The sequence below is a fragment of the Centroberyx affinis genome, unplaced genomic scaffold (genome assembly GCF_046629955.1).
Source record: "Centroberyx affinis isolate AG114_WGS23_722 - 3 ecotype Tasmania unplaced genomic scaffold, CSIRO-AGI_Caff_v1 ptg001590l_1, whole genome shotgun sequence".
In the NCBI taxonomy this organism is placed as follows: Eukaryota; Metazoa; Chordata; class Actinopteri; order Beryciformes; family Berycidae; genus Centroberyx; species Centroberyx affinis.
In genome coordinates, this window is record NW_027280039.1 from 328,267 (window position 1) to 348,310 (window position 20,044).

The window sequence follows — 20,044 nt, forward strand, 5'->3', positions numbered from 1 at the left end:
CACACTGTTGTGGAACATATTGCCTTATCACTATTTCACAGCCTTTTCACAGCCAAGAAAAAAAAAAAAAAAAAGAAAAGGTGTGGAGGGACTGACTATTACAGAGGAATCTCAATGGGCCTAATAGGCTTTCAGTCTACTCCAATCAATAGCTAAAACCTTCAAAGAGACCGAGATGGAATCCCTCTCACTAGCTGTTTATCCCATCTGCCCTTCTTAGCTCAATAAAGGCAGACCTGAACAGACCTAGGATGGTGTAAGAAAAAAACAGGTTAGATCTACAAATCCCACAATCTATCAGCCTTGCCCTAACCAGACCATTACCCTGAACAGTCTGGGAGACGAATTCAATGTAGGAGTACGTAAAGAGACGGCTGGTTTTGTTCGGTTTAGACCGACTCCTCTTTGAATCAAGCCATCGCAGGTTATGTTCACTGATCTCATTCAGCTCACTCCCCGTAAGGAGAAGGCTGGACACTAACTCACACTGTTGCCAGCCAACTTAGTCATAAAGCCGAAGCTCTGAACAGAATATGAAACTGATAGATCAAATAATTGTCCTCGCAATAAGGTTCAATCTCACAAAGTTAATCTCAGGTGAGCCTTTGTGACACTTTGAGAATTAGTAATACTAGAAGACAAAAAAGATTATGATGATATATGAACAATTGGAGGTGGACATATGACCGCAACCCTAATGAGAGAAGTGTGAAATAGAAGAGAGGAAGCCAGGTCCGACAGTATGGGGTCTTGAGAGTGCGGTGAAACAGTGCTGGTCTCTGCGCTGGGCACTGTGAATTCCTGGGGGGGCATTTTGATTGGACCATTAGCAGGACAGTGACACCTGAGTGCACATGCTGGGAGCGATGACAAACCTCTCCCTCTCTCTTTCTCTCTCTCCACTTCCTATTTAATATGTGGTCCTCTCACTTGCATACCACTTTTTTAAAAGACAGAATCCCAGGATCTAAATAACGGCAAAGTCTGAGCTCAGATTAATGTATGTATAACACATTTCAAATCCCTTTAGATTTAATAGACTTGGTTTGGTGGTTCTATATATTCAAGCACGCTGCTGTGTAATTACGGTCATTTAGGCCGATGCAAAATGTGTTTGAAGCAGATGTTAGTTGTCTGCTGATATGGTAGGGATAGTTAGATTTTAGGTTGGTGTATCACATGCATGTGTAGACACAGACACACACACACACACACACACACACACACACACACACACACACACACACACACACACACACACACACACACACACACACACACACACACTGTTGTAGTTTAGCACTAACCCTGGCGGGCTGCACAGATCTCAGGGTCTCCACAGACCAGGGATGGTTATAGCTGTCCATTAGCGGCTGCTCTGAGCCCAGAGGAGAAACTGGGTCAGAACTGTGTGAGAGAGAAGTATGTATCTCCCTCTCTCTGACTCATAAAGACACACACACACACACGAGACTTAGAGGCACACAAGTGTTTTTATATTAGCCTTGTCCTGGTTACTCATGCCCTCATCCATTAGCCCCCATTGGAGTTCTCTACACCCTGTCTTTCCATACTCATACTATCTCCTTTCTATATTTATCTGTGTGTCAATTGTTTACATACATCCAAGGACTAATGAAACTAATGCCTATGAGTCTCATTCACCAAGCAACACATATATTAAAAGCAATACCTCCTGATGCCCCAAATATCATTCTTGGGGACTTTAACCATTGGACCTTGACAAAAACACAGAGGAACTTCCAGCAGTATATCCAACATGGCCAACCCTCAGTGCTGTATTGCCTGTACTGACTGTACTGACTGTACTGTCTGGGACATGTTCCTGCTGTCATCTGATATTGATGAACTTCCCTATGTTGTTAATAGCTGGGTTTCACATTGCTATCTATCTATCTATCTATCTATCTATCTATCTATCTATCTATCTATCTATCTAACAGTAAGCCCTGGGTGTCTACTAAACAATAAGAGTATAGGCATTCAGGCAGGGGAACCTCGCAGAGTTGAGTAGAGTGCAAACTAAGTGAAACATGAAATCAGGGCAGCCAAAAAGAGGTACAAGGACACAATTGAGACAGAGCTTGGTAGGAATAACCTAGGGTCTACCTGGCACAGCATGAACACCATTGGGGGGCTTCAGAACAGAAGCAAAAAAAAAAAACAGTAAAGTTAAGCTCAAAGTCAAACCAGCAGCTGGTACGGGATCTCAATGACTTTTTCCCGAGGTTTAATGTACAGTACACGATTTTAGCATAGGATGCTCTGAACTCAGAAAGTCTCCTGTCCACTTCCCAACTTCCCTCCCTTTGACAAGCATAGGTTGGTTAACCGAGGGTGCCATCACCAGGAAACAGTCTACTGTGGTGCCTGTTGCCAAGAACAGACACCCCAAGGCTCTCAGTGCCTACAGGCCAGGTGCCTTGACTTCTTCAGCGATGGAGTTATTTGAGAAGCTGGTTAAGGAACAGCTCCTGGCCCAAAACAGAGCAGTTCTTGAACACATTTCAGTTTGCCTATAGGGCCAAGCTGGATGTACAAGACTGTACTGCAACCCTGCTTTAACATACAGTATATTCAAACAGCTGGAGGGCAGTGAGAACCACCCCAGGCTGCTCTGTGTTGATTTCAGTTACTTTAGTTCATACTCCAGTGTTATAGGTGGGATCCTCCAGAGTTGTGTCCTCTAACTTCTCTTCTATGTTCTGCATACAGATGAGTTTTAGCATGAGAACAGATATTGTAAAGTTTGCTGCCCACTATGTAATAGTTAGTCTACTTCAGGCTGATGCAATTTGCCATGGTCCTGTATTCTGTGATTTTGTGAATTGATGCGACAGCATATTTGACGTATATTGATTAGGCGTCAAACCCCTATGAGTACTATCGTTAAAGATTAGGTGGTAGATACTATATTCAATTACAAGTTCCTGGACACCTTGAATGACAATAGGTTGAAATTTGATTGCAACACTGAAATGATGTGCAAAAGAGGACAGCAGCATCTCTCTTGTCTGTGGAAACGGTCTTAGGTCCAGGTTGATAAGACCCTGATGATCCTGTTTTACAGAGCTTATACTGATTCAGTGCTGATTTATTCAATTACATGTTGGTATAATAATCTTGGCATTAGAGAGAAGAATGCTCTCTAATGCCAAGATTATTAGAGAGAAGAATGCTCGAGCAAAGATTGTGAAGATAAATATATAGATAGATAGTAAGATAGATATAGGAATACAGTTCAGTAACCTAAGTGACATACACAACTGTGCCCATCCCTTATATCCTGTGTTTAACATACTGCCCTCTGGCCAGTAGTTCAGTCTCACTACTGCCAAAAAACAACACTCCCTTATTCCTACTGCCTTTGTTTGATATGATGCTGCTTGCCTGAAACTCTTGCTGCAGAAATACTTGCTGCAAAACCAATTACCCATTGTGAGAAATAAAGTTGAAACTTGCCCATTGTGAGAAATAAAGTTGAAACTTGAACTTAAACTCCAATTAAAGGCTCAATGCAACATGTGCGACAGTGAAACATAGCGATCCTGCTTTTCAGAACAACACTGCAGCTATGTGGAATACAAACGGGGGACCTGCGTGTTGTGTTAGGCTGGATGTGGAGAGGAGGTGGCATGTCTGCACAGCACCTCCCACACGCACCTCCAAATGGTTTCGAAGGGAACAAGGAGCTGTCGCTTTGAGAGTGGATGATTATATGGAGCTGTCTCTACCTGAGGAGTCCTGATCTAAGCCTTTCTTTGAAAAGGAGTGCCTCATCTGTTGAAGTGCTAAATGTACAATATGCTATTCATTTGGCTGCGAGGGTGACAACATGAGAGGAAGGCGACATCAAAGTGTAGCCTTGGCAAATAGATGACAGAAGTTAGGGAGACCTCTGGTGGTGATTACACTGGTAATGTGCTGCAGTACAGTTTCATTATAAAAAAATATATATTTATGAATATGATTTTATAATAACTCATCTACAATGTCACATGTCACACCCTATGCACATTACATAGAAATGACAGATTATACATAAATGGCTTTGAAATAAGGAATATTTCAATTGCTTGGCATGCAGTCAAATTCAGCTGATATAAAAAGACAGAGCAGTGAGAGAAAAGAGGGGGGAAACAAGGCCATAGAGACAGGAGAGTTGAGTAGAGTAGAGTAGAGCAGAGTAGAGTAGAGTAGAGTAGAGTAGAGTAGAGTAGAGTAGAGTAGAAGAGAAGAGAAGAGAAGAGAAGAGAAGAGAAGAGAAGAGAAGAGAAGAGAAGAGGCGAATGAGGCAGGAGAGGAGAGGAAGGAAAGGAAAGCAGAGGTCAGGAGAAAATCAGTTACTACCTTTGTGTGTTAGCGGGTGTCATGACAAACTGCATGCTCATTATTAGTAATATGCTTTTAGACATCTTAGAAATGCTATGGGAAGTATGTGCAGGGGAGTAGTGTTCCATTTCAGTAGAAAGGCTAAGATGCTCTGATTGATGTAAAATTACGCCTGTTGATACCATCCTCACATTATGCATTATTTTTTATTACTGTAGTGGCTGAGACTTTTTTTCCTTTAATAAAATATGCTACTGATTTGATTTGATATTTGATTTGATATACTTTATTAATCCCCCAAGGAGGAAATTATTTTTCTGTCCTCTGGTTGGGATAGAGGATCAGCCAGCAGGAGCAGGTAGAGGTTAAGTATTTTGCTCAATGATATTTCGACAGGTATGGCCACATGTGGGATCAAACCTCAAACACTCAGACTGGGGGACACACAAGGCCATTCTGCCGCCCCTGTTATGCTGTTATGCTGCCATGCTACACAGAATACCTCTGAATTTCAGCAGTCATACTATATTTGCTGTTCTTATGGCCTGGGACTGCTCAGTTTGCGCTCCATTAATGAGCATTGACTACCATCTAAGCAGGCAGATTTTGTTCTGTTCCCTGATCTGCAATCTCACACCGATGAACAAAGTCATGGAGAATGAACTGGTAAAATGGAAAAGAACAATGTAGCAAATGATTTTCAGTGATTAAAGGTACATTACATTACATAGATACATTATATGTACAGGATTATTGGTACAGAGCCTGAATTATGAATACTATGTACTATATGTTACCATATGGATGACATGAAAGATTAGTTTTGTTTTCTGTTTTTAACTTTGGGATAGTTGTTCATGTTTATTTATTTGTTTGATTGTCTATCTATCTATCTATCTATCTATCTATCTATCTATCTATCTATCTATCTATCTATCTATTTTTAACAAAAAAACACGTGTTGCTAAGCAACCAATGGAAATACATCACAACACTGCACATTTCCACCTTTCTCTGATAATGTTCCCTACGTTTCATGACTCACTCAGAAATGTGTCCTTTCAATTGTAAACAAAAAGGCCAGTGTCAGAAAGCTGCCAGCCGTATTAATTTATCTGTCGGTCAGGAAAAAAATATCCAATATATTCACAGTATTTCATACAGTATTCTTCACAGTATTTCATACAGTATTCTGCATAGTAGCATATTTTATGAATGTCAAGAAGGGCTCAGCCACTACTGAGGTGCGATGCACATTCACTTGTTACCAGTCAGTGGCCCAGGTGTATAAAAGCTTGTATATTAATACTGCCACACTGATGCTGTATTAATAACCAACACTCAGATGCAATGATGGGTCTTACCCTGCTCTTCAGCTGTACATCCTTCCTACAATGACAGTCACAATGACAAGGATGGGAATTGTGCAACTTGTACAGTAGATGCAGACGTGCACGAACACCCACACACACACCACACACACACACACACATGCAAACACACTGAAACACCCACTTAGAAATGCACTCATTTATATATGGCTTAGTGGCGTGATGTTATTAGCTTGCATTGGGTTTCCAGGAAGCACATTAGTAACCAGAACCAGGAACTGATGCAGACAAAGCGATGGAGCTGTATGTCACAAGACAATGAGCCACCCTCCACTCACACACAACCCAACATCTAGCTTGCATACAGATAAGTGTACTCCAAATACATGTGACTGTTTATTCACATACAGTAAATATTTGCATTTAACCAGCATACATATAGAATTATCTTGTGATATTAGTCGTGTTGACACATTCTGATGTAGGCAAACAAAAAGAGAAGAAGAAAAAAACACACAACTGAAACTTCTTTATAATTAGAAGCCACAATAATCTGCTTAATGCTTTCGTTTAGTCCAATTTGGGTCTTTCCTTTAGATAGCAGACCAGTAGCTTGAACATAAAAGGCAGAGTGGAGAGGAGATAATGAAATTGATGGAGTATAATGAAAAATATTGATGAGTGTAACTGGAGAGAATCCCATGTGGATCACATTTAGGCTTTATTAAACATCCTTTTAGTGAAGCTCTTACCTTTGGCTTCTCATCCAAGATCTGCTGGCGGATGTCCTTGTGCTTCTCCAGTAGTCTCTCCTGTCTTTTACTCTGGGCGTCTTCCAGCTATGCACACACACACACACACACACACACACACACACACACACCATAAATTTGTAGTTGCAGTGCTTACTTTGAGCATCCACCACAATATTAATGTACCCACAAATGTGTAGGTAGAAGTGTCTAGATAGGAGTGAATACTAATTAGAATTATGTTTTGAATGTATTTGTGTGATGAGCTACATTCACAGCCATGTTATACAGTGAGGATCATTGTTGATGATGTTTGCTCTATCGCACCACAGCCTCCAAACCAAAGCCTCTCTTACCCGTTTGATGTACTGCACCACCTCATTGACAAACGATCTGTTGATCTCCAGCTTCTCTCTGTGGAGAGAATTTTAGCAACAGTCAAACACAGCAGCCAGTCAGAGCGGTACTAAACCTTTATACTCTAGTGACATCTAGTGGTCATATAAAAATAACAGCAAAGCCCACTGGGAAGCAGATCTAGTCTTCTTCAAGTACAGACACTTACTCTTCTGTCACGTTTTTGTCTTTCGATTTGGCTTCGTTGATCTTCTCCTGCCTTTTCTTGTCCATTTTCTTTTTAAGATCCTTCTTTTCTCTTGAGACGGGGAGAGAGAAAGATAATAAATACATACAGATAATAAAATTGTAATTGAAATTGTGTGTGTGTGTTTGAGTGTGAGTGTGTGGGTGCATGATGCACTTGTCCGTTGAAGGGTAGTCTTACTTCTCACAGATGTCTCTGTCTCTGAGCTTCTTGAGCTGAGCACTTTGGCACTCCTCTGCTATGGTGGTCAGCTTCTCAACCAGCTAGAGAGACAGAGAGAGAGAGAGAGAGAGAGAGGCAGACAGACAGACAGACAGACAGTAAGAAAGAGGAAGAGAAAGAGAAAGAGAGGAAAATAGGATAAAAGTCAGTTTAAATTAACCTAATCTATAAAACAGGCGAGACAGGAAACATCTTTCTTTCTGTCTTTGATTCTTGATATTGCAATTAATATTCAGTTCAACCTAAAAGAACTCGAGACACATTTGGTTGCCTTGGAACGACAGGCTCTCATTTATGCTTGTTGTCTTTTACTTGAATAAACCCGTTCTGACACCTCAGCTGCGCTTACTGTGCAGGTAGCAGAAGATATTAATTTTTCCACACCGCACAGCAGAGGCTGCTGTGCACTGGGAATCAGCAGAAATGATGGCTGTAATATTCTAGAGGGGTATGAGTTGGGGTTTATAGCGGCATTCATTTATTCATCGGTCTAATATGGATTCTCCCTGTTAGCTTTTCTGAGCCTCTGGGAACGTGAGAGACAGTCAGCAGGTTATCCAGTCTAACGCAAGCCAGGGCAAGCTCCTGTATGTGTGTGTGTGTGTGTGTGTGTGTGTGTGTGTGTGTGTGTGTGTGTGCGCGTGTGTATCCGTTCCCCGGGTAAGCTCTAAAGCAGGGGAAGCTGCTTTCGTTCCTACGCACCCAGAAAGTGGCGCCCTGCCAGAGGACCTGAGATCTGCCCCAACACCCGAATTTCCCCAAGGGGATTAATAAAGTGATATCTTATCTTATCTTATTTATTTTAAAGCAAACTGAAAGCATTTCTTTTTACTATAGCCTATGATTAGGTCTAGAATTGTCACTGCTTCCTTGTGTTTTATGTGTTTTTGTATGTATATCTCTGTATATATGTTTCTATTTATTAAATATAAAGCACATTGAGTTGCCTTGTGTATGAAATGTGCTCTATAAATAAACTTAACTTGACTTGACATGTGTGTGTGTTTATGTTTGTGTGTGTGCATGTGTGATGGACCTGTGTATGTTTATATGCATGTACTTTATGCATGGAAATGTGGCCAGCCTGACTGGCATTTTTGTTCTCTAGGAAAGGACATATAATGATTTTTTTTCACAAGGGCACACAAGGTCAGACTAGACAAGTGTGAAAATAGCCATGACAGCCAAAAGCAAGCAAGTAGCAAGGGTATGGAGATGGCAGGTAATGAGACTTGTGGACTAGGGCTGAAAAATTCTCAAGCTCCATCCATATATGTATGCACCTAATAATGATAAAGTAATATTTTATTCATCCTTGTAGAGAATTCTCCTCAGCTGTCTTCAGAGCAGCGTCCCTGGAGCCGGCAGAGATATGAGCTGAATCTCAATGTCCGGTCTCACGGCCTCACAGACTCCCGCTGAGTCCACAAGGGCTTAGAGCTGTTTCACTGCAAAATCAGCAAGAGCTTAAGGGCTCTGATGTGAACCTTTGGAGGCTCCCTATGCGGACGTTTAGCGAGTCTGCAAACCTGCAGACTTTTTAGAGGGAATTGCCAATAATTCATAAGGACACTTAACTGGTGAAACTAACTGGTGAACTGTCAAAAAAATGTAAACACACCAGGAATGGTAAGTGTTGGCAAGAAAAAGTTTACCTGCAAATTGTAAATATGGTATCGATCTTGCGTGTTGAGTGTATTGCACTTGTGTATACAGTTGCTTGTATCCTCAGACAAATGGGTTTTGCATACAATTTTGATATCTGTTTTCATCCGATCAGTGAAAACAGATGGTATGAGACAGTTGTACCCAAGGCGATGTCATGTGATATTATGAAGCTTGTCTCGTTTCTCCTTTTTATATCATTTCAAGCTCTCACACGCTATGCTGACGTCATTCAAAGTCTGTGAGTCTGGACATGGGGATTCAGCCTCAGTGTTTTGCTTATGGACACTTAAGCAGGGCGGCTGCTTGCCAACATGGGGGTCTGAACCTGTGTTGAAGGTGTGTGTGTGTGTCTGTAGGTGTACCTGCTTGATGTGTTCTCGTTTCTGGTATTTCTCGCTGTAGTATTGCTCCTGGCGCAGTGTGAGCAGCTGTTGCTGCTGCTGCTCCTTCAGTTCTGACAGCCGCTGGCTGCACTCCTGATCCAGCTCAGACAGCTCCTGGTCCAGAGCCGACAGGGAGTGCTCCGACCGGCTGGACACACACACACACGCACACACACACACGCACACAGACACACACAGCATCCGCAAATTAAGGTAGGCTACCTGCTTTAGTAACGTGGTCCTACTATGCCTTCACACTCAAGACCTGGATGTTGACAACGTGTGTGATATGTCTCTTGGGCTAAATAAAATAGAAATGCTATAATCAACAGCATTGGTGTCACTGTGATGAGAATCAGTGCATATTTTTGTCTATATTCACATGCATGCCTTCATTAGAGTGTGCACCAATCATCATGAGAATCCTGTTTTTTCTATTTAATAAAGTAGAACATCCCTATTCCCTACAGTCGTACATTCTCTACATTTTTGCGGTAAACTTGCCCTGGGAGTGGTGCTAAGAACATTAGTGTTAGTGTTTTGAGTAGTTAGGAACTAGAGGAAGGACACTTATCTGATCGCTTGAAGTAACTTGGTTGAAATGTGTTATCTTTCCTGTACAGTGCCCCTCTCAGTTCCTTACTGGCTGACAGGAATGTAATCTTTGCCGAGTGCCTTACTGAATCTTCAGTGTGTGGATGGATTCCTGAGGGCCTGAACTCGTCCCTGAGGCTTAGAGCAACTCTCATCTACTCATTGTCATTCCACACACAGGCCGGCCTTCTGTCTGCCCTGTAGCACTAGTGCTTCAGGAATACAACTGTGTGTTTTAAGGTGTAAGATCTGCTGTACTGTGTATAAAAATAGGCAAAAGAAAGAAAAGAAAGAAAGAAAGAAAGAAAGAAAGAGAAGACCAACGACATCAAAGGAAAGTTCCACCCTCGGACACTCTTACACTGTTAGATGCATTCCAGGAGTTATTTTGTGATGTAAATTTCTTTTTTGGTGTACCCACTTTCCCTCAACCTGTCACATCTACGTACTTCTACTTCACTTAGTGATTTCGTACATTTCCCAGAATTACTTTCAACAAGCCCCAGAGAATGAACCTGAACTTGTTGCATTCAGCTGTGGGTTTTACGTGCAGGTGGAGAGAGTGATAGCGATAGTAACAGCAAGACAGCAAAAATTTTTCTAGTCAAGAAAACTAGTTCAAACTTACTCAAAATGTGAGATATCTTGTGGCAGCATTATGATTGATTGAGGCTTCTGTCGGTGGAGAAACTAGTATCTCTGCCTCTTCTATGATGGATTTCTCCCTGTATGATTGCTGAACATCGGTGCAAAATGGTGAGTCTAGAAAGAAGCCTTTACTCTTTGATTCTGATTGACTGATGCCAAATCTGACGTTTGCCGTTAATGTTTTAGATAATGAAAATTTTCTGCTGTCAAACTCCAATGTAAATACCTCGACATGACGTCATGTCATGTAACTGTGGTTTAACTGTGTTACAGGGTGTTCAGGGTGGATTTTTCCTTCATAGAGAGACAGAGCAGAGAGGAAAGAGTTCAGAGGAAAGCGGTGGAGAAGACAACCAAAAGGAGGAGCGGGAGTTGGAAGAGGAGAGAAGAGGAGTGCTACCTACCTTTTCTTACCGTCTCGTTTGTGGCTCTTCTGCAGGGCGGAGCGCCGGCGCTGATGCTGGCTCTGCAGCTCAGAGACGCGAGCTGTGTGCTCCTTGATCAGCTCGCTGGTCTTGCGGTGGTGTTTCCGCACCAGCTCCTTCATCTCCTTGTACTGCTTCCTCTGCTCTCGAACGAAGCCCTTCTGCTGCTTCAACTCCTCCACTGTCTGAGCCTCCAGTTCTAGAGACGAGGGGGGGTGGAGGAGAGAGAGAGAGAAGATGAGGAAAGTGAGGGAAAGAATGTGTGACAGATTGGATATGTTCCATTAACTGCCTGCTACACATTCCATTACATTTACCCAGCTAAATTGTCACCGTACGTCAGTTTATATTATGCGTTATTTCAATATTTTAGATATAAGCACTGAGCTTGGAGAAGCTGATTTCAGCTGCTTAGTTGTGAAGATTATCAGCAGTCTTAAAAGTTGTTTTGAAGGGCCAAATATTAACAACAAATAGCTTCCATTACTCTTTTAGGAGACTAGTTATATCAAGAGGACATTATGTGTTTTTCATATAGGATACAATCTATGAGTGTTTATGCTGGAATTTCCTTAAAATAACCTCAATATTCTTGGTAAAGAAAACAAATATAACTTCTCACAACTTCAAAAAATGCTCAAAATTACTAATCCTCAGTGCATTACCAACTCACTAAATAGTACTAAAAAGATTTCTAAGGTTACGGCAGCTGTCAGTAATAACATTTAGTGCTTTTCCCTTGCAACCCCAAAACAGAAATAATATGTAAATTCTGTCATCAGTTCCTTCACACATAAACAAGAATCATTAAGTCTGGCTTTCTGAAAGTAAGGTAAATGTTGGAGTGGCTTAATTTAAAGTAAAGAGTAGAATTCATTGAACTTTAACATGTCTCTGTCAACATAGAACAATTCAGACTGTTAGAAGAAATTAAAATAACTGAAGATAAAAGAGAAATTGCTCAAGGTTGAGGTTACAGAAGATAGAAGTCTTACCAGTGAGGACACTCTGAATGATGTCTTCAGTCTTCACAGATGGTTTCACCGAGCCTGGTGCACAAAAACAAGAGAGAGTTGCCAGTTGTGACAGTGCATCTTGAAACTTGAATGAGAGGGTTCAAATCTGTTTATTTCAAAGGTTACTAAGGATGTCGCATTTTTGGATATATGGTTGGATAGCAAGGTTTGGGGCCTAAGCGGGAAATAGAGTCTATCTACTGGATATCAGAACCTAATCGGCGTATGACACATGCAAACACACATTCTGAAATTTTCAATACAGTCTTAATAGTAGTTAAAAAGTGTTGCTAGGCAATGCAAGAATAATGGACATCCAACTTCCAATGCACCTACAATGCACTTCACTGACATTGTAAAATGTTAGCTAATGTCCCTGTGATAAGGTGGGGGGATCTGGCAGTTCAGTACCTGTAGGCTGAGGCTGGTGGCCGCCCAGCGAAGGGGGTTTAGGGACGATGATGGGGGTGTGGCTCAGCCCGTTCTCTGCAGGTAATGCTACCCTCTGGTCCACCTTAGGCTCTGTGGGGGCGTCGCCTCCCGCCTCCACCTGCCCGTCACATGACAGATTCAAAATTGGTAAAATTGTTAAGAATTACAAAAATCAAACTGAACACAAATGAACTGATGAAACGATACCATACATAACCTTGAACGTAAAGTACAATAACTCTTTATCACACTTTGCTTTGTCAGCGTTTGCCAATAGCAATATAGAGTACATACAGCCAGACAAAAGATCACACACACACACACACACACACACACACACACACACACACACACACACACACACACACACACACACACACACACAAAATACATTACAGATGCAGCATCTCCTTGCCATACACACTACACACACAATACATTTCTCTTTCATATTTTTCTATCTTCTTTTTATAAAACTTGAATAGAAACCTGAGAAATAGAAACCTGAGAAAAGCCCATTATACGATTTCAAAAATACATGGATGTCTTAAATAGTTAACTTTTTGGAAGAACGAGGCTTTCTTCCAGCAGCAGTGTCTGGCTTCATAACTGTCATGTGTTACCTGTGTCCTGCAGGAGACTTTGTAGACATAGCTCTGGTAACCCACTCTCAGCATGGCTTCATGTGTCCAGGCTCAACAGGTGAACCACTGAATATAAACTGCGATCTCCGAAAAGTTAATCCAATTTTAAATAATCTCACTTCGGCCAGAACTTCTCTTTTCTCCCCCCTCTCTCCACCTTCATCTCTCCTCTCTGCACTCTGCCTTTCCATGCTCCACCACTCTAAAGCAGGCCCTCTGCTCGACTAGGTGACTGTTGCCATGGTCACAGCATGAAGCGGCTCGCCATCGGCCATCCCCGAGGGTAATCATATCAGCTGGCAAATCAGATAAAGGAAGCCCCTCCGGACCAACCCTTCTCTCCAGTCTCCTCTCCTAATAACCCCAGATACTTTCTCCCCTAAATCTGTCCGAAACTGAAATCTATCACAATTTATCGCTCTACACACTCGCTTCAACTTTCATCCCTTCATCTGTCCCGTTGTATCGCATCCCCAAGTAAGCCTAGTTACTTGTGCTCTCCCTCCAGCACAATTTAAGTGACTCAACCACAGTTTGCTAGGATTGCTGTTACTTTACCCTCAGTGTGCCACTTACAAGTTTACACAGTCAATGCTTCATTTAATTGTCCTGTTATGGTTGTAACGTCGCTGGTCCATTAGTGTGAGATGTTTATGTCTGTGTGCAACCTTCCCTTGTCAACAAACCTGAAGGTCACATTCTCTGCTGCAGCCGTGACTTAGCTGTGACATTAAAAATTACTCTGGGCTACTTGGCACTTACATCACGTTCAGTCTGTAGCCAGTGCCGAACTTAAATGTCATAGCAAGCTGTAGTCTAAGGTCATATACTTGGCCTAGTTGCTCTATACAGTAAAACACACAGCATATAAAGCCAGTGTATCACTTGTACCAAGAGTACAGGGTTAGGCCAGTCATCAGGTTGGGAAAATACTGATACTAATAAAGTTATAATACATAATATTTTAGTCATACAGTTTTAGTAGTAACTATCGGAAGGTAAGACTTGTGTCTAAAAAGCCTTGTTCTCAAGACAGTATTATTATAGCTTCATGACATATTACCTGTTCAGTAGATGTTTCTGTTGCATCTCTGCTCTAATTAGCTATCTTATTCATTTCCATTGTACATTTTTTATCATTCAGGTCAAATACGGGCCAGTGTAAGCTGTGCCAGAGACCTGTTGATGTTGCAATTCCTGGATGGGTGAGATCAATTAAAGTCATAGATTACTTAATGCCCTTTAACTAAGATGCTACACTTTTCAAAAAGTTTCAGAAACAACCTACACAAATTTATTGTACAGTTTTGAATCTAGAAGTTTATTTATTGCGTTGCCTGCTCCTACCAAAGCCGCTTGATAATGTCTGTGGGGATCTGTGCTTGCATGGCTTACGCTTTCAAACAAGAAGTGGCTAATAAGCCACCCTTCCCCTGATTATCAAAAATATCTCAATATAACTAGCACTTGAGCGGTTTTAAACCCACTAGGCTTAACGTCTACTCAGGTAAATTTCAAGAGTGCTTCTTTTTAATTCTATCTTAATAAGATTTTGTTGAAGAAAGGGAACTCCACTTCTGTCTGCACCCAAACCATCCTCTCATCCTCCCCACCATATGTTTTACACTGCTAAACCAATTAGTTCCTCACAAAGAGGAGAGCAGCCAGCTGCCTGGAGGAGCGCTCATCTCAATCAGCTACTGATCGATGGCAGAGGGCACCGGGCTTAACACACACAAACACAAACACTTGACTCTGAGCGCACACAGATGTGGGACGCATGTGTGACGGCGAGAATGGTACACAGACACACACACACACACACACACACACATACACACACACACCTCTTTGTCAACCTCCTCCTCTCCTCCCTCTTCCAGGGTGAGAGCTGCGAGCTGATTGGCTCTCTGCTCCATCAGGTTGACATAGCGGATGGGATTGGACAAGGCCTCAATGACATCTGAGGAACAGGAAGAAAACAGGCCAAGGACACAGTTTTGTCTTTGTTTTTTTTGTCTTGCACAAAATGGAACATGCAGTGTTTTCTGGACTGAATATTACAATTTTTGTTTCCATCTCACCTGCGAATGTGTCTGGGACATAGTCTTTTACTTCCACATACACAAACAGAGCAGGCAAGGTCAGAGACTGGTTCTTCTCATTCCTTAGGCCGATGTAGTGATAACCTGCAGGAGTTTGGGTCAGATTTAGGGTTTATCAATCCAAGAGAAGAGAATACAGACCAAAAACCTATATGATCCTGAAGAGAATTATTAATACACCTAAAAAATGTAACAAACTTCAGGGCACAATCAAAGCTTTCATCCTCAGGTCAATAGTTTATGAAAATCTTACAGATAATTGTTTTGTTTCTATGGCTTTTCTGCCTTCTATACTGTGGTCTATTTTCTTCTTACATGATTATGTATTTTACAGATTTATATGTCAATCTACCCTCACGTTTCCTTCTTTTTTCTGTTTCCCCTTTACACAGTGAACTGTGAAATGAATGACCAGAATGAAAAAATACCTGAAAAGGACTGAAATTGAATGGTGGCAGGTGCAATGAGGTATAGTATAAAAACAAGAATCAGTCACCTGGACGGATGGCGGACACAGGAATGATGCGATGGCCGATGAACTTCCCTCCTTCTTCAAACACAGCTATCCTCAATGAGGCCAGGGTGGGCAGAACAACCTGAGGAAAAAATGAAAAAAATACACACATCATTTCATGGATCTTGGAAAAAAATATATATCTTGTTAAAAAACGTATGCTAGTATCTCTCCATTTCCCCTGTCAGTGTCTTCCTGCTGATGGCTGAACTCTTCTAGGTAAAAGTGTAGCTTTAGCTTGAATAGTTGCAAATAAATCTTCATGGGTATACAGACACACACAAACAATCTCAAAACATGCGGGAAGTAAAAATCCCCATGCATGCACAATGTAAAAAGTGATTATTTTCTCTGGATCCAGTGCTATTTTAGTAAAATTTTGTTTAGCCAAACCTCTTTTTTGACATTTAATTTCACTTAGGAAGACAGAATCTTCAGAATGCTGAAACCTGAAAATTCAGTCCAAAACCAATGCAAAGTAATAAACGTGCATGCACATACAATATCAGTAACAATATGCAATATGTGTACATCACTACATTTTCTGCTATTAATACCCATTCACCACACACACACAATGACTGTATGTATCTAATGCTAATGTCCCATTTGGTGGACACCAAAATGCCTTACAAGCATTGTGAGTGCCTCCATTTTTCAGTATGGGTGGTTCAGAGGCAAAGGAACCTCTAAATGCTCTAACACAGGCAGTGTTATAGTGCTATGCTTGACCTACTGACCTTCGTAGGATGTTCATTTGAATGTTCAAAATGAAAAATGCAACCACCATGTGCTCAAATCTACAGTCTGACCTTCTTGAAGACAATGGCCTCCTCTTCCCAGACGGGGTTGATGGCGTTGCCCTGGGACGTCTTGGTCTTGAAAGCTTTCCTCCTGGTGTCCACTGGGAGGCCAAACATGTCGATCTCCACATAGGTTCCTACCTTCTTATCTGACAGGAACTGACCTGAGATGATCTGGAAGGAGGGAGTGAGGGAAGAGAGTCAGATACAGAGGCAAAGAATATAAAAAATACAAAAACTAATAATCAGACAAAAACAGAGAGACATACAGTATACTGACACTGACACACACACAAACACACCTTCACAGACAGTGTGTTGGCTACTATCCCATCCACAGTGCTCTCAGTGAAAGGGTCAAAGTGTTTGTCCGGCCGTCTCATGAACTCTGGTTTCAGTCTATAGCCACATTTCCCATTGTATTCATACATGCCCAGGTTCAGCTGCATGGACAAATCTGTAGGATGGGGCCAGAACAAGAAAAAGTGGTTATTTGCATGGTCCAATAACACTAATAAGCATAATAAAGCTTTCCTTAACAGTTTGAAGTGTAATCTGTTATTTTTCTTAATGAGGCACTGGTCATAATGCAGGGAAAAAGTTTATTCTTTCATCTTTCTGGTGCCCTTGAAACAGTTTGCTGGCATTTTCAGCATTCTTTATTGAAGTCACAAGATGATTAAGTAGTTTGCAGCCGGGACCTGTTATGTTCAACGAGGAATGCTAGTAATGCTAACAAGCCACTCTTCAAAACGTTTTCCCCGACAGCGTAAGGGAAAAAAAAAACATTATACAATGTTAAAAAATGAAAATGCCCCTCACCAATGGTCTGGAAGTTGAGAGCCACCAGCTGACAGCCGGCGTTCCAGAAGAGCTGGGGGTTATAGTTGGATGAATCCACTCTGGTGCCTTTAGGGTAGATCCTGCTCAGCTGCAGCTTGTTGTATCTGACACAGCTGGGTTAAGGACACAGCTGTGCATTGTCAAGCATTACCTTCATTACTACTACTACTACTACTATTTACTACTACTACAGTACAACAACAACATCTACTACTACTACTTCAACGACTACTCAGGGGTGGAAAGAGTATTAAAATATCCTATTAAGGTAGAATGCTGTTATTTTGCTGAAATCTTACTTAAGTAGAAGTAAAATTACTGGTGTAAAAATCTATTTGAGTAAAAATACATTTTTGCAGCAGTGGTGTAAGTTGTTATTGGACCTACAGGTGTGTACTGAAATTGTAAAAACGTGTTTCCAAATGGCTTTTGTCCCATAGTGTATGAGTTCTCCTGAACTGACTGAAAAGAAATTGTAATTATACTGGTTTATGTTATATAGGAAACTGGCCTAAAGTATAAAGTCTTTTTACCTTCATTATTTCACATTTTCTCTAGCAGTGGTTACATTTCTATAGTATCTTTTCATATGGAAAGCCCCTCTAGGCATTACAGTGTATAACTCTAGATCAGTGGTTTTGGGGGTTAGGGTTGGAACCCAAATGCATCCCCAAATTATTCTGGAGAAATTTGTATCAAACATTGTGAACTAAGTAGTACAAACCGCTGCTCAAGTAAAACTGAGAAGGATACTCCACAAACTCTACAGGAGATTTGGTCAGTTGTTCCAAAGCTTTGGTCTCTACAAAGGACGACATCTGGTAGCTGCGATTGATCTCTGTGGGCAGAGAAGGTGAGATGTTGATCAGATGTTGATCGGAGCTTATGTATGTGGTTAATCATAATATTTGAAAGACTTCACTCCAAAGCACAATCTATTCATTTTGGAAAAAATTGGCTCTGAAGAATTTATCAGTCAATATTTCTAGATTATTCCATTCTCAAAAACATAAGTATTTTGTAAGCAAAGGTCTTTAGATGACTCATATCTTTAATAAACTAACATGTGCTTTACATTCATGCTATTAATCAAAGCTCTATAGAGTGAAATATGTACTTTTGGAAGCCTCGAAGCTGTTAAATTTGACTGGCTGGATGTAGCTGACCAGGTTGGACATCTCCTCTGTGGCAAATGCCTCACTTCCTGCTGTACCCTGCACATGTAAACACACACACACACACACACACACACACACAAACACACAGTTGCCATGTGAACAGTTACAGTATGTCTTAACAAAGGCAGGTTATAATCTTTGAGAACACTAAGCAGCATGTTTCAACAGCTTCTTTTGCCCGTTCAGATCAACTAATCTGTTTGAGCAGATCTGTGAGCTTGAACTGAAAAGAAAGGGAGACAATGTATTCAGGAAATTTGATACAGGGCTTTGGAGACACATCTATAGTACAGAATGCTTGGTCAAAGATGTACACTAGGGGGCAGCCTCAGCAAATGAAATACTGAACAGTAGCTTCTCCAGGTTTAATACTGAAAAGCCCAAGGTCTGGTATAAAGATGAAAAGTGACCTTGCCTGCAGCACGTCTTTGTCGTTGCTATTTGCAGTGACTGACGTGTGAGACTTGAGAGATCAATACACACCTCATCCATTGAGCCCTTTTTACAGTCGTCATCATCGTCATCCTCATCCTCGCTCTCTGCCTCCACCTCACCTAAGACATGAGTCACAGAGAAAACGATTCCTGTGAGTGAGGATGGACGAAACAATTGTCCCTTGGGAATAAAGTAAATTCAATTGCAGTTTAATTAGAAGTTTCGTTGAAATTTCTGGGGATACAAACAAATACACAAAGAAATCTACCAATAAGTACGACACACTGACTTGCCTAATAGCTTTCAAACAGTCTTTAGCATCAACCGCCTCCATCACATTCAAAGCTGAGGAAATGCTGATGAAATGCTTTTTTGCTTTTTTCTTCAGTATCTACTCGGTGAGGGAGCCACTAAAGGTTTCCCTCTGAATCTGAGGTCAGTGTGTATGACTCACCGATGGACTTCCTGCCCTGCGGCCTCAGGCTGAGCTCAGCACCCTCTGGAGGCTGCGAGGAGTCGGCCATCTCCTCTTTGGTCGAACCTGCAGGGGGAAAAACAAACTCACCATCAACAGGCCAGCTTCCTACAACAATACAACATCACACTATAAGAACCTTTAGGACATGAGGAGGAAGAGGAAGGTCTTGGATGTGAGGTATAAATCATTCTCTGTATTCAGAAATTATCTTATAATGTGTCAGCAGCTATTGTCCAGGTCAAATTCCTTGCGCACTCTTTGTATTTGGCAAATAAAGGTGATTCTGATTCTGATGGACAGTCAAACACTTGTGTTGTTTAGTCTTTTACACCAGGGGGCAGTGTGTGCTAGTGTCAGAATGAAGCTTGCAGCTCGACAACCGAATGGCCCGACGAACAATGTGATTTGGAGGGAAGGCAAACGCTGGAGTATTGGTCGTATTGATCGTATAGTCCATTATAATTAACAGTTGAATGATATATATGCTAAAAGAGACAGAGAAACATAAAGTACAAAAACGCATTAAAAAAACCATCTTCCTGCTGCGAGACAGTTTTGCATAGGGGAAAGCAAATGGCCGAGGGCGGCTGGGAAAGTGTGAAAGTGCGTAAATTGA

At 41.4% G+C, this 20,044-nt stretch overlaps 1 protein-coding gene across 1 annotated transcript in view; it reads right to left on the reverse strand.

Moving 5' to 3' along the window:
• The window catches only part of plcb1l (phospholipase C beta 1-like), a gene marked incomplete at its 5' end in the record, with an annotated part of 116,911 nt that overhangs the window by 9,734 nt on the left and 87,133 nt on the right, over nucleotides 1-20,044 (reverse strand). Inside the window, 18 exons of the mRNA XM_071527935.1 lie at nucleotides 6,437-6,523; nucleotides 6,793-6,850; nucleotides 7,002-7,091; nucleotides 7,221-7,303; nucleotides 9,293-9,461; nucleotides 10,960-11,179; nucleotides 11,976-12,029; nucleotides 12,408-12,546; nucleotides 14,920-15,035; nucleotides 15,157-15,261; nucleotides 15,674-15,773; nucleotides 16,504-16,668; nucleotides 16,797-16,951; nucleotides 17,317-17,441; nucleotides 18,091-18,175; nucleotides 18,455-18,551; nucleotides 18,999-19,069; nucleotides 19,405-19,491. Of these exons, the coding sequence (XP_071384036.1) occupies nucleotides 6,437-6,523; nucleotides 6,793-6,850; nucleotides 7,002-7,091; nucleotides 7,221-7,303; nucleotides 9,293-9,461; nucleotides 10,960-11,179; nucleotides 11,976-12,029; nucleotides 12,408-12,546; nucleotides 14,920-15,035; nucleotides 15,157-15,261; nucleotides 15,674-15,773; nucleotides 16,504-16,668; nucleotides 16,797-16,951; nucleotides 17,317-17,441; nucleotides 18,091-18,175; nucleotides 18,455-18,551; nucleotides 18,999-19,069; nucleotides 19,405-19,491 (2,006 nt within the window). The remainder of the gene's footprint in view (nucleotides 1-6,436; nucleotides 6,524-6,792; nucleotides 6,851-7,001; nucleotides 7,092-7,220; nucleotides 7,304-9,292; nucleotides 9,462-10,959; nucleotides 11,180-11,975; nucleotides 12,030-12,407; nucleotides 12,547-14,919; nucleotides 15,036-15,156; nucleotides 15,262-15,673; nucleotides 15,774-16,503; nucleotides 16,669-16,796; nucleotides 16,952-17,316; nucleotides 17,442-18,090; nucleotides 18,176-18,454; nucleotides 18,552-18,998; nucleotides 19,070-19,404; nucleotides 19,492-20,044) is intronic.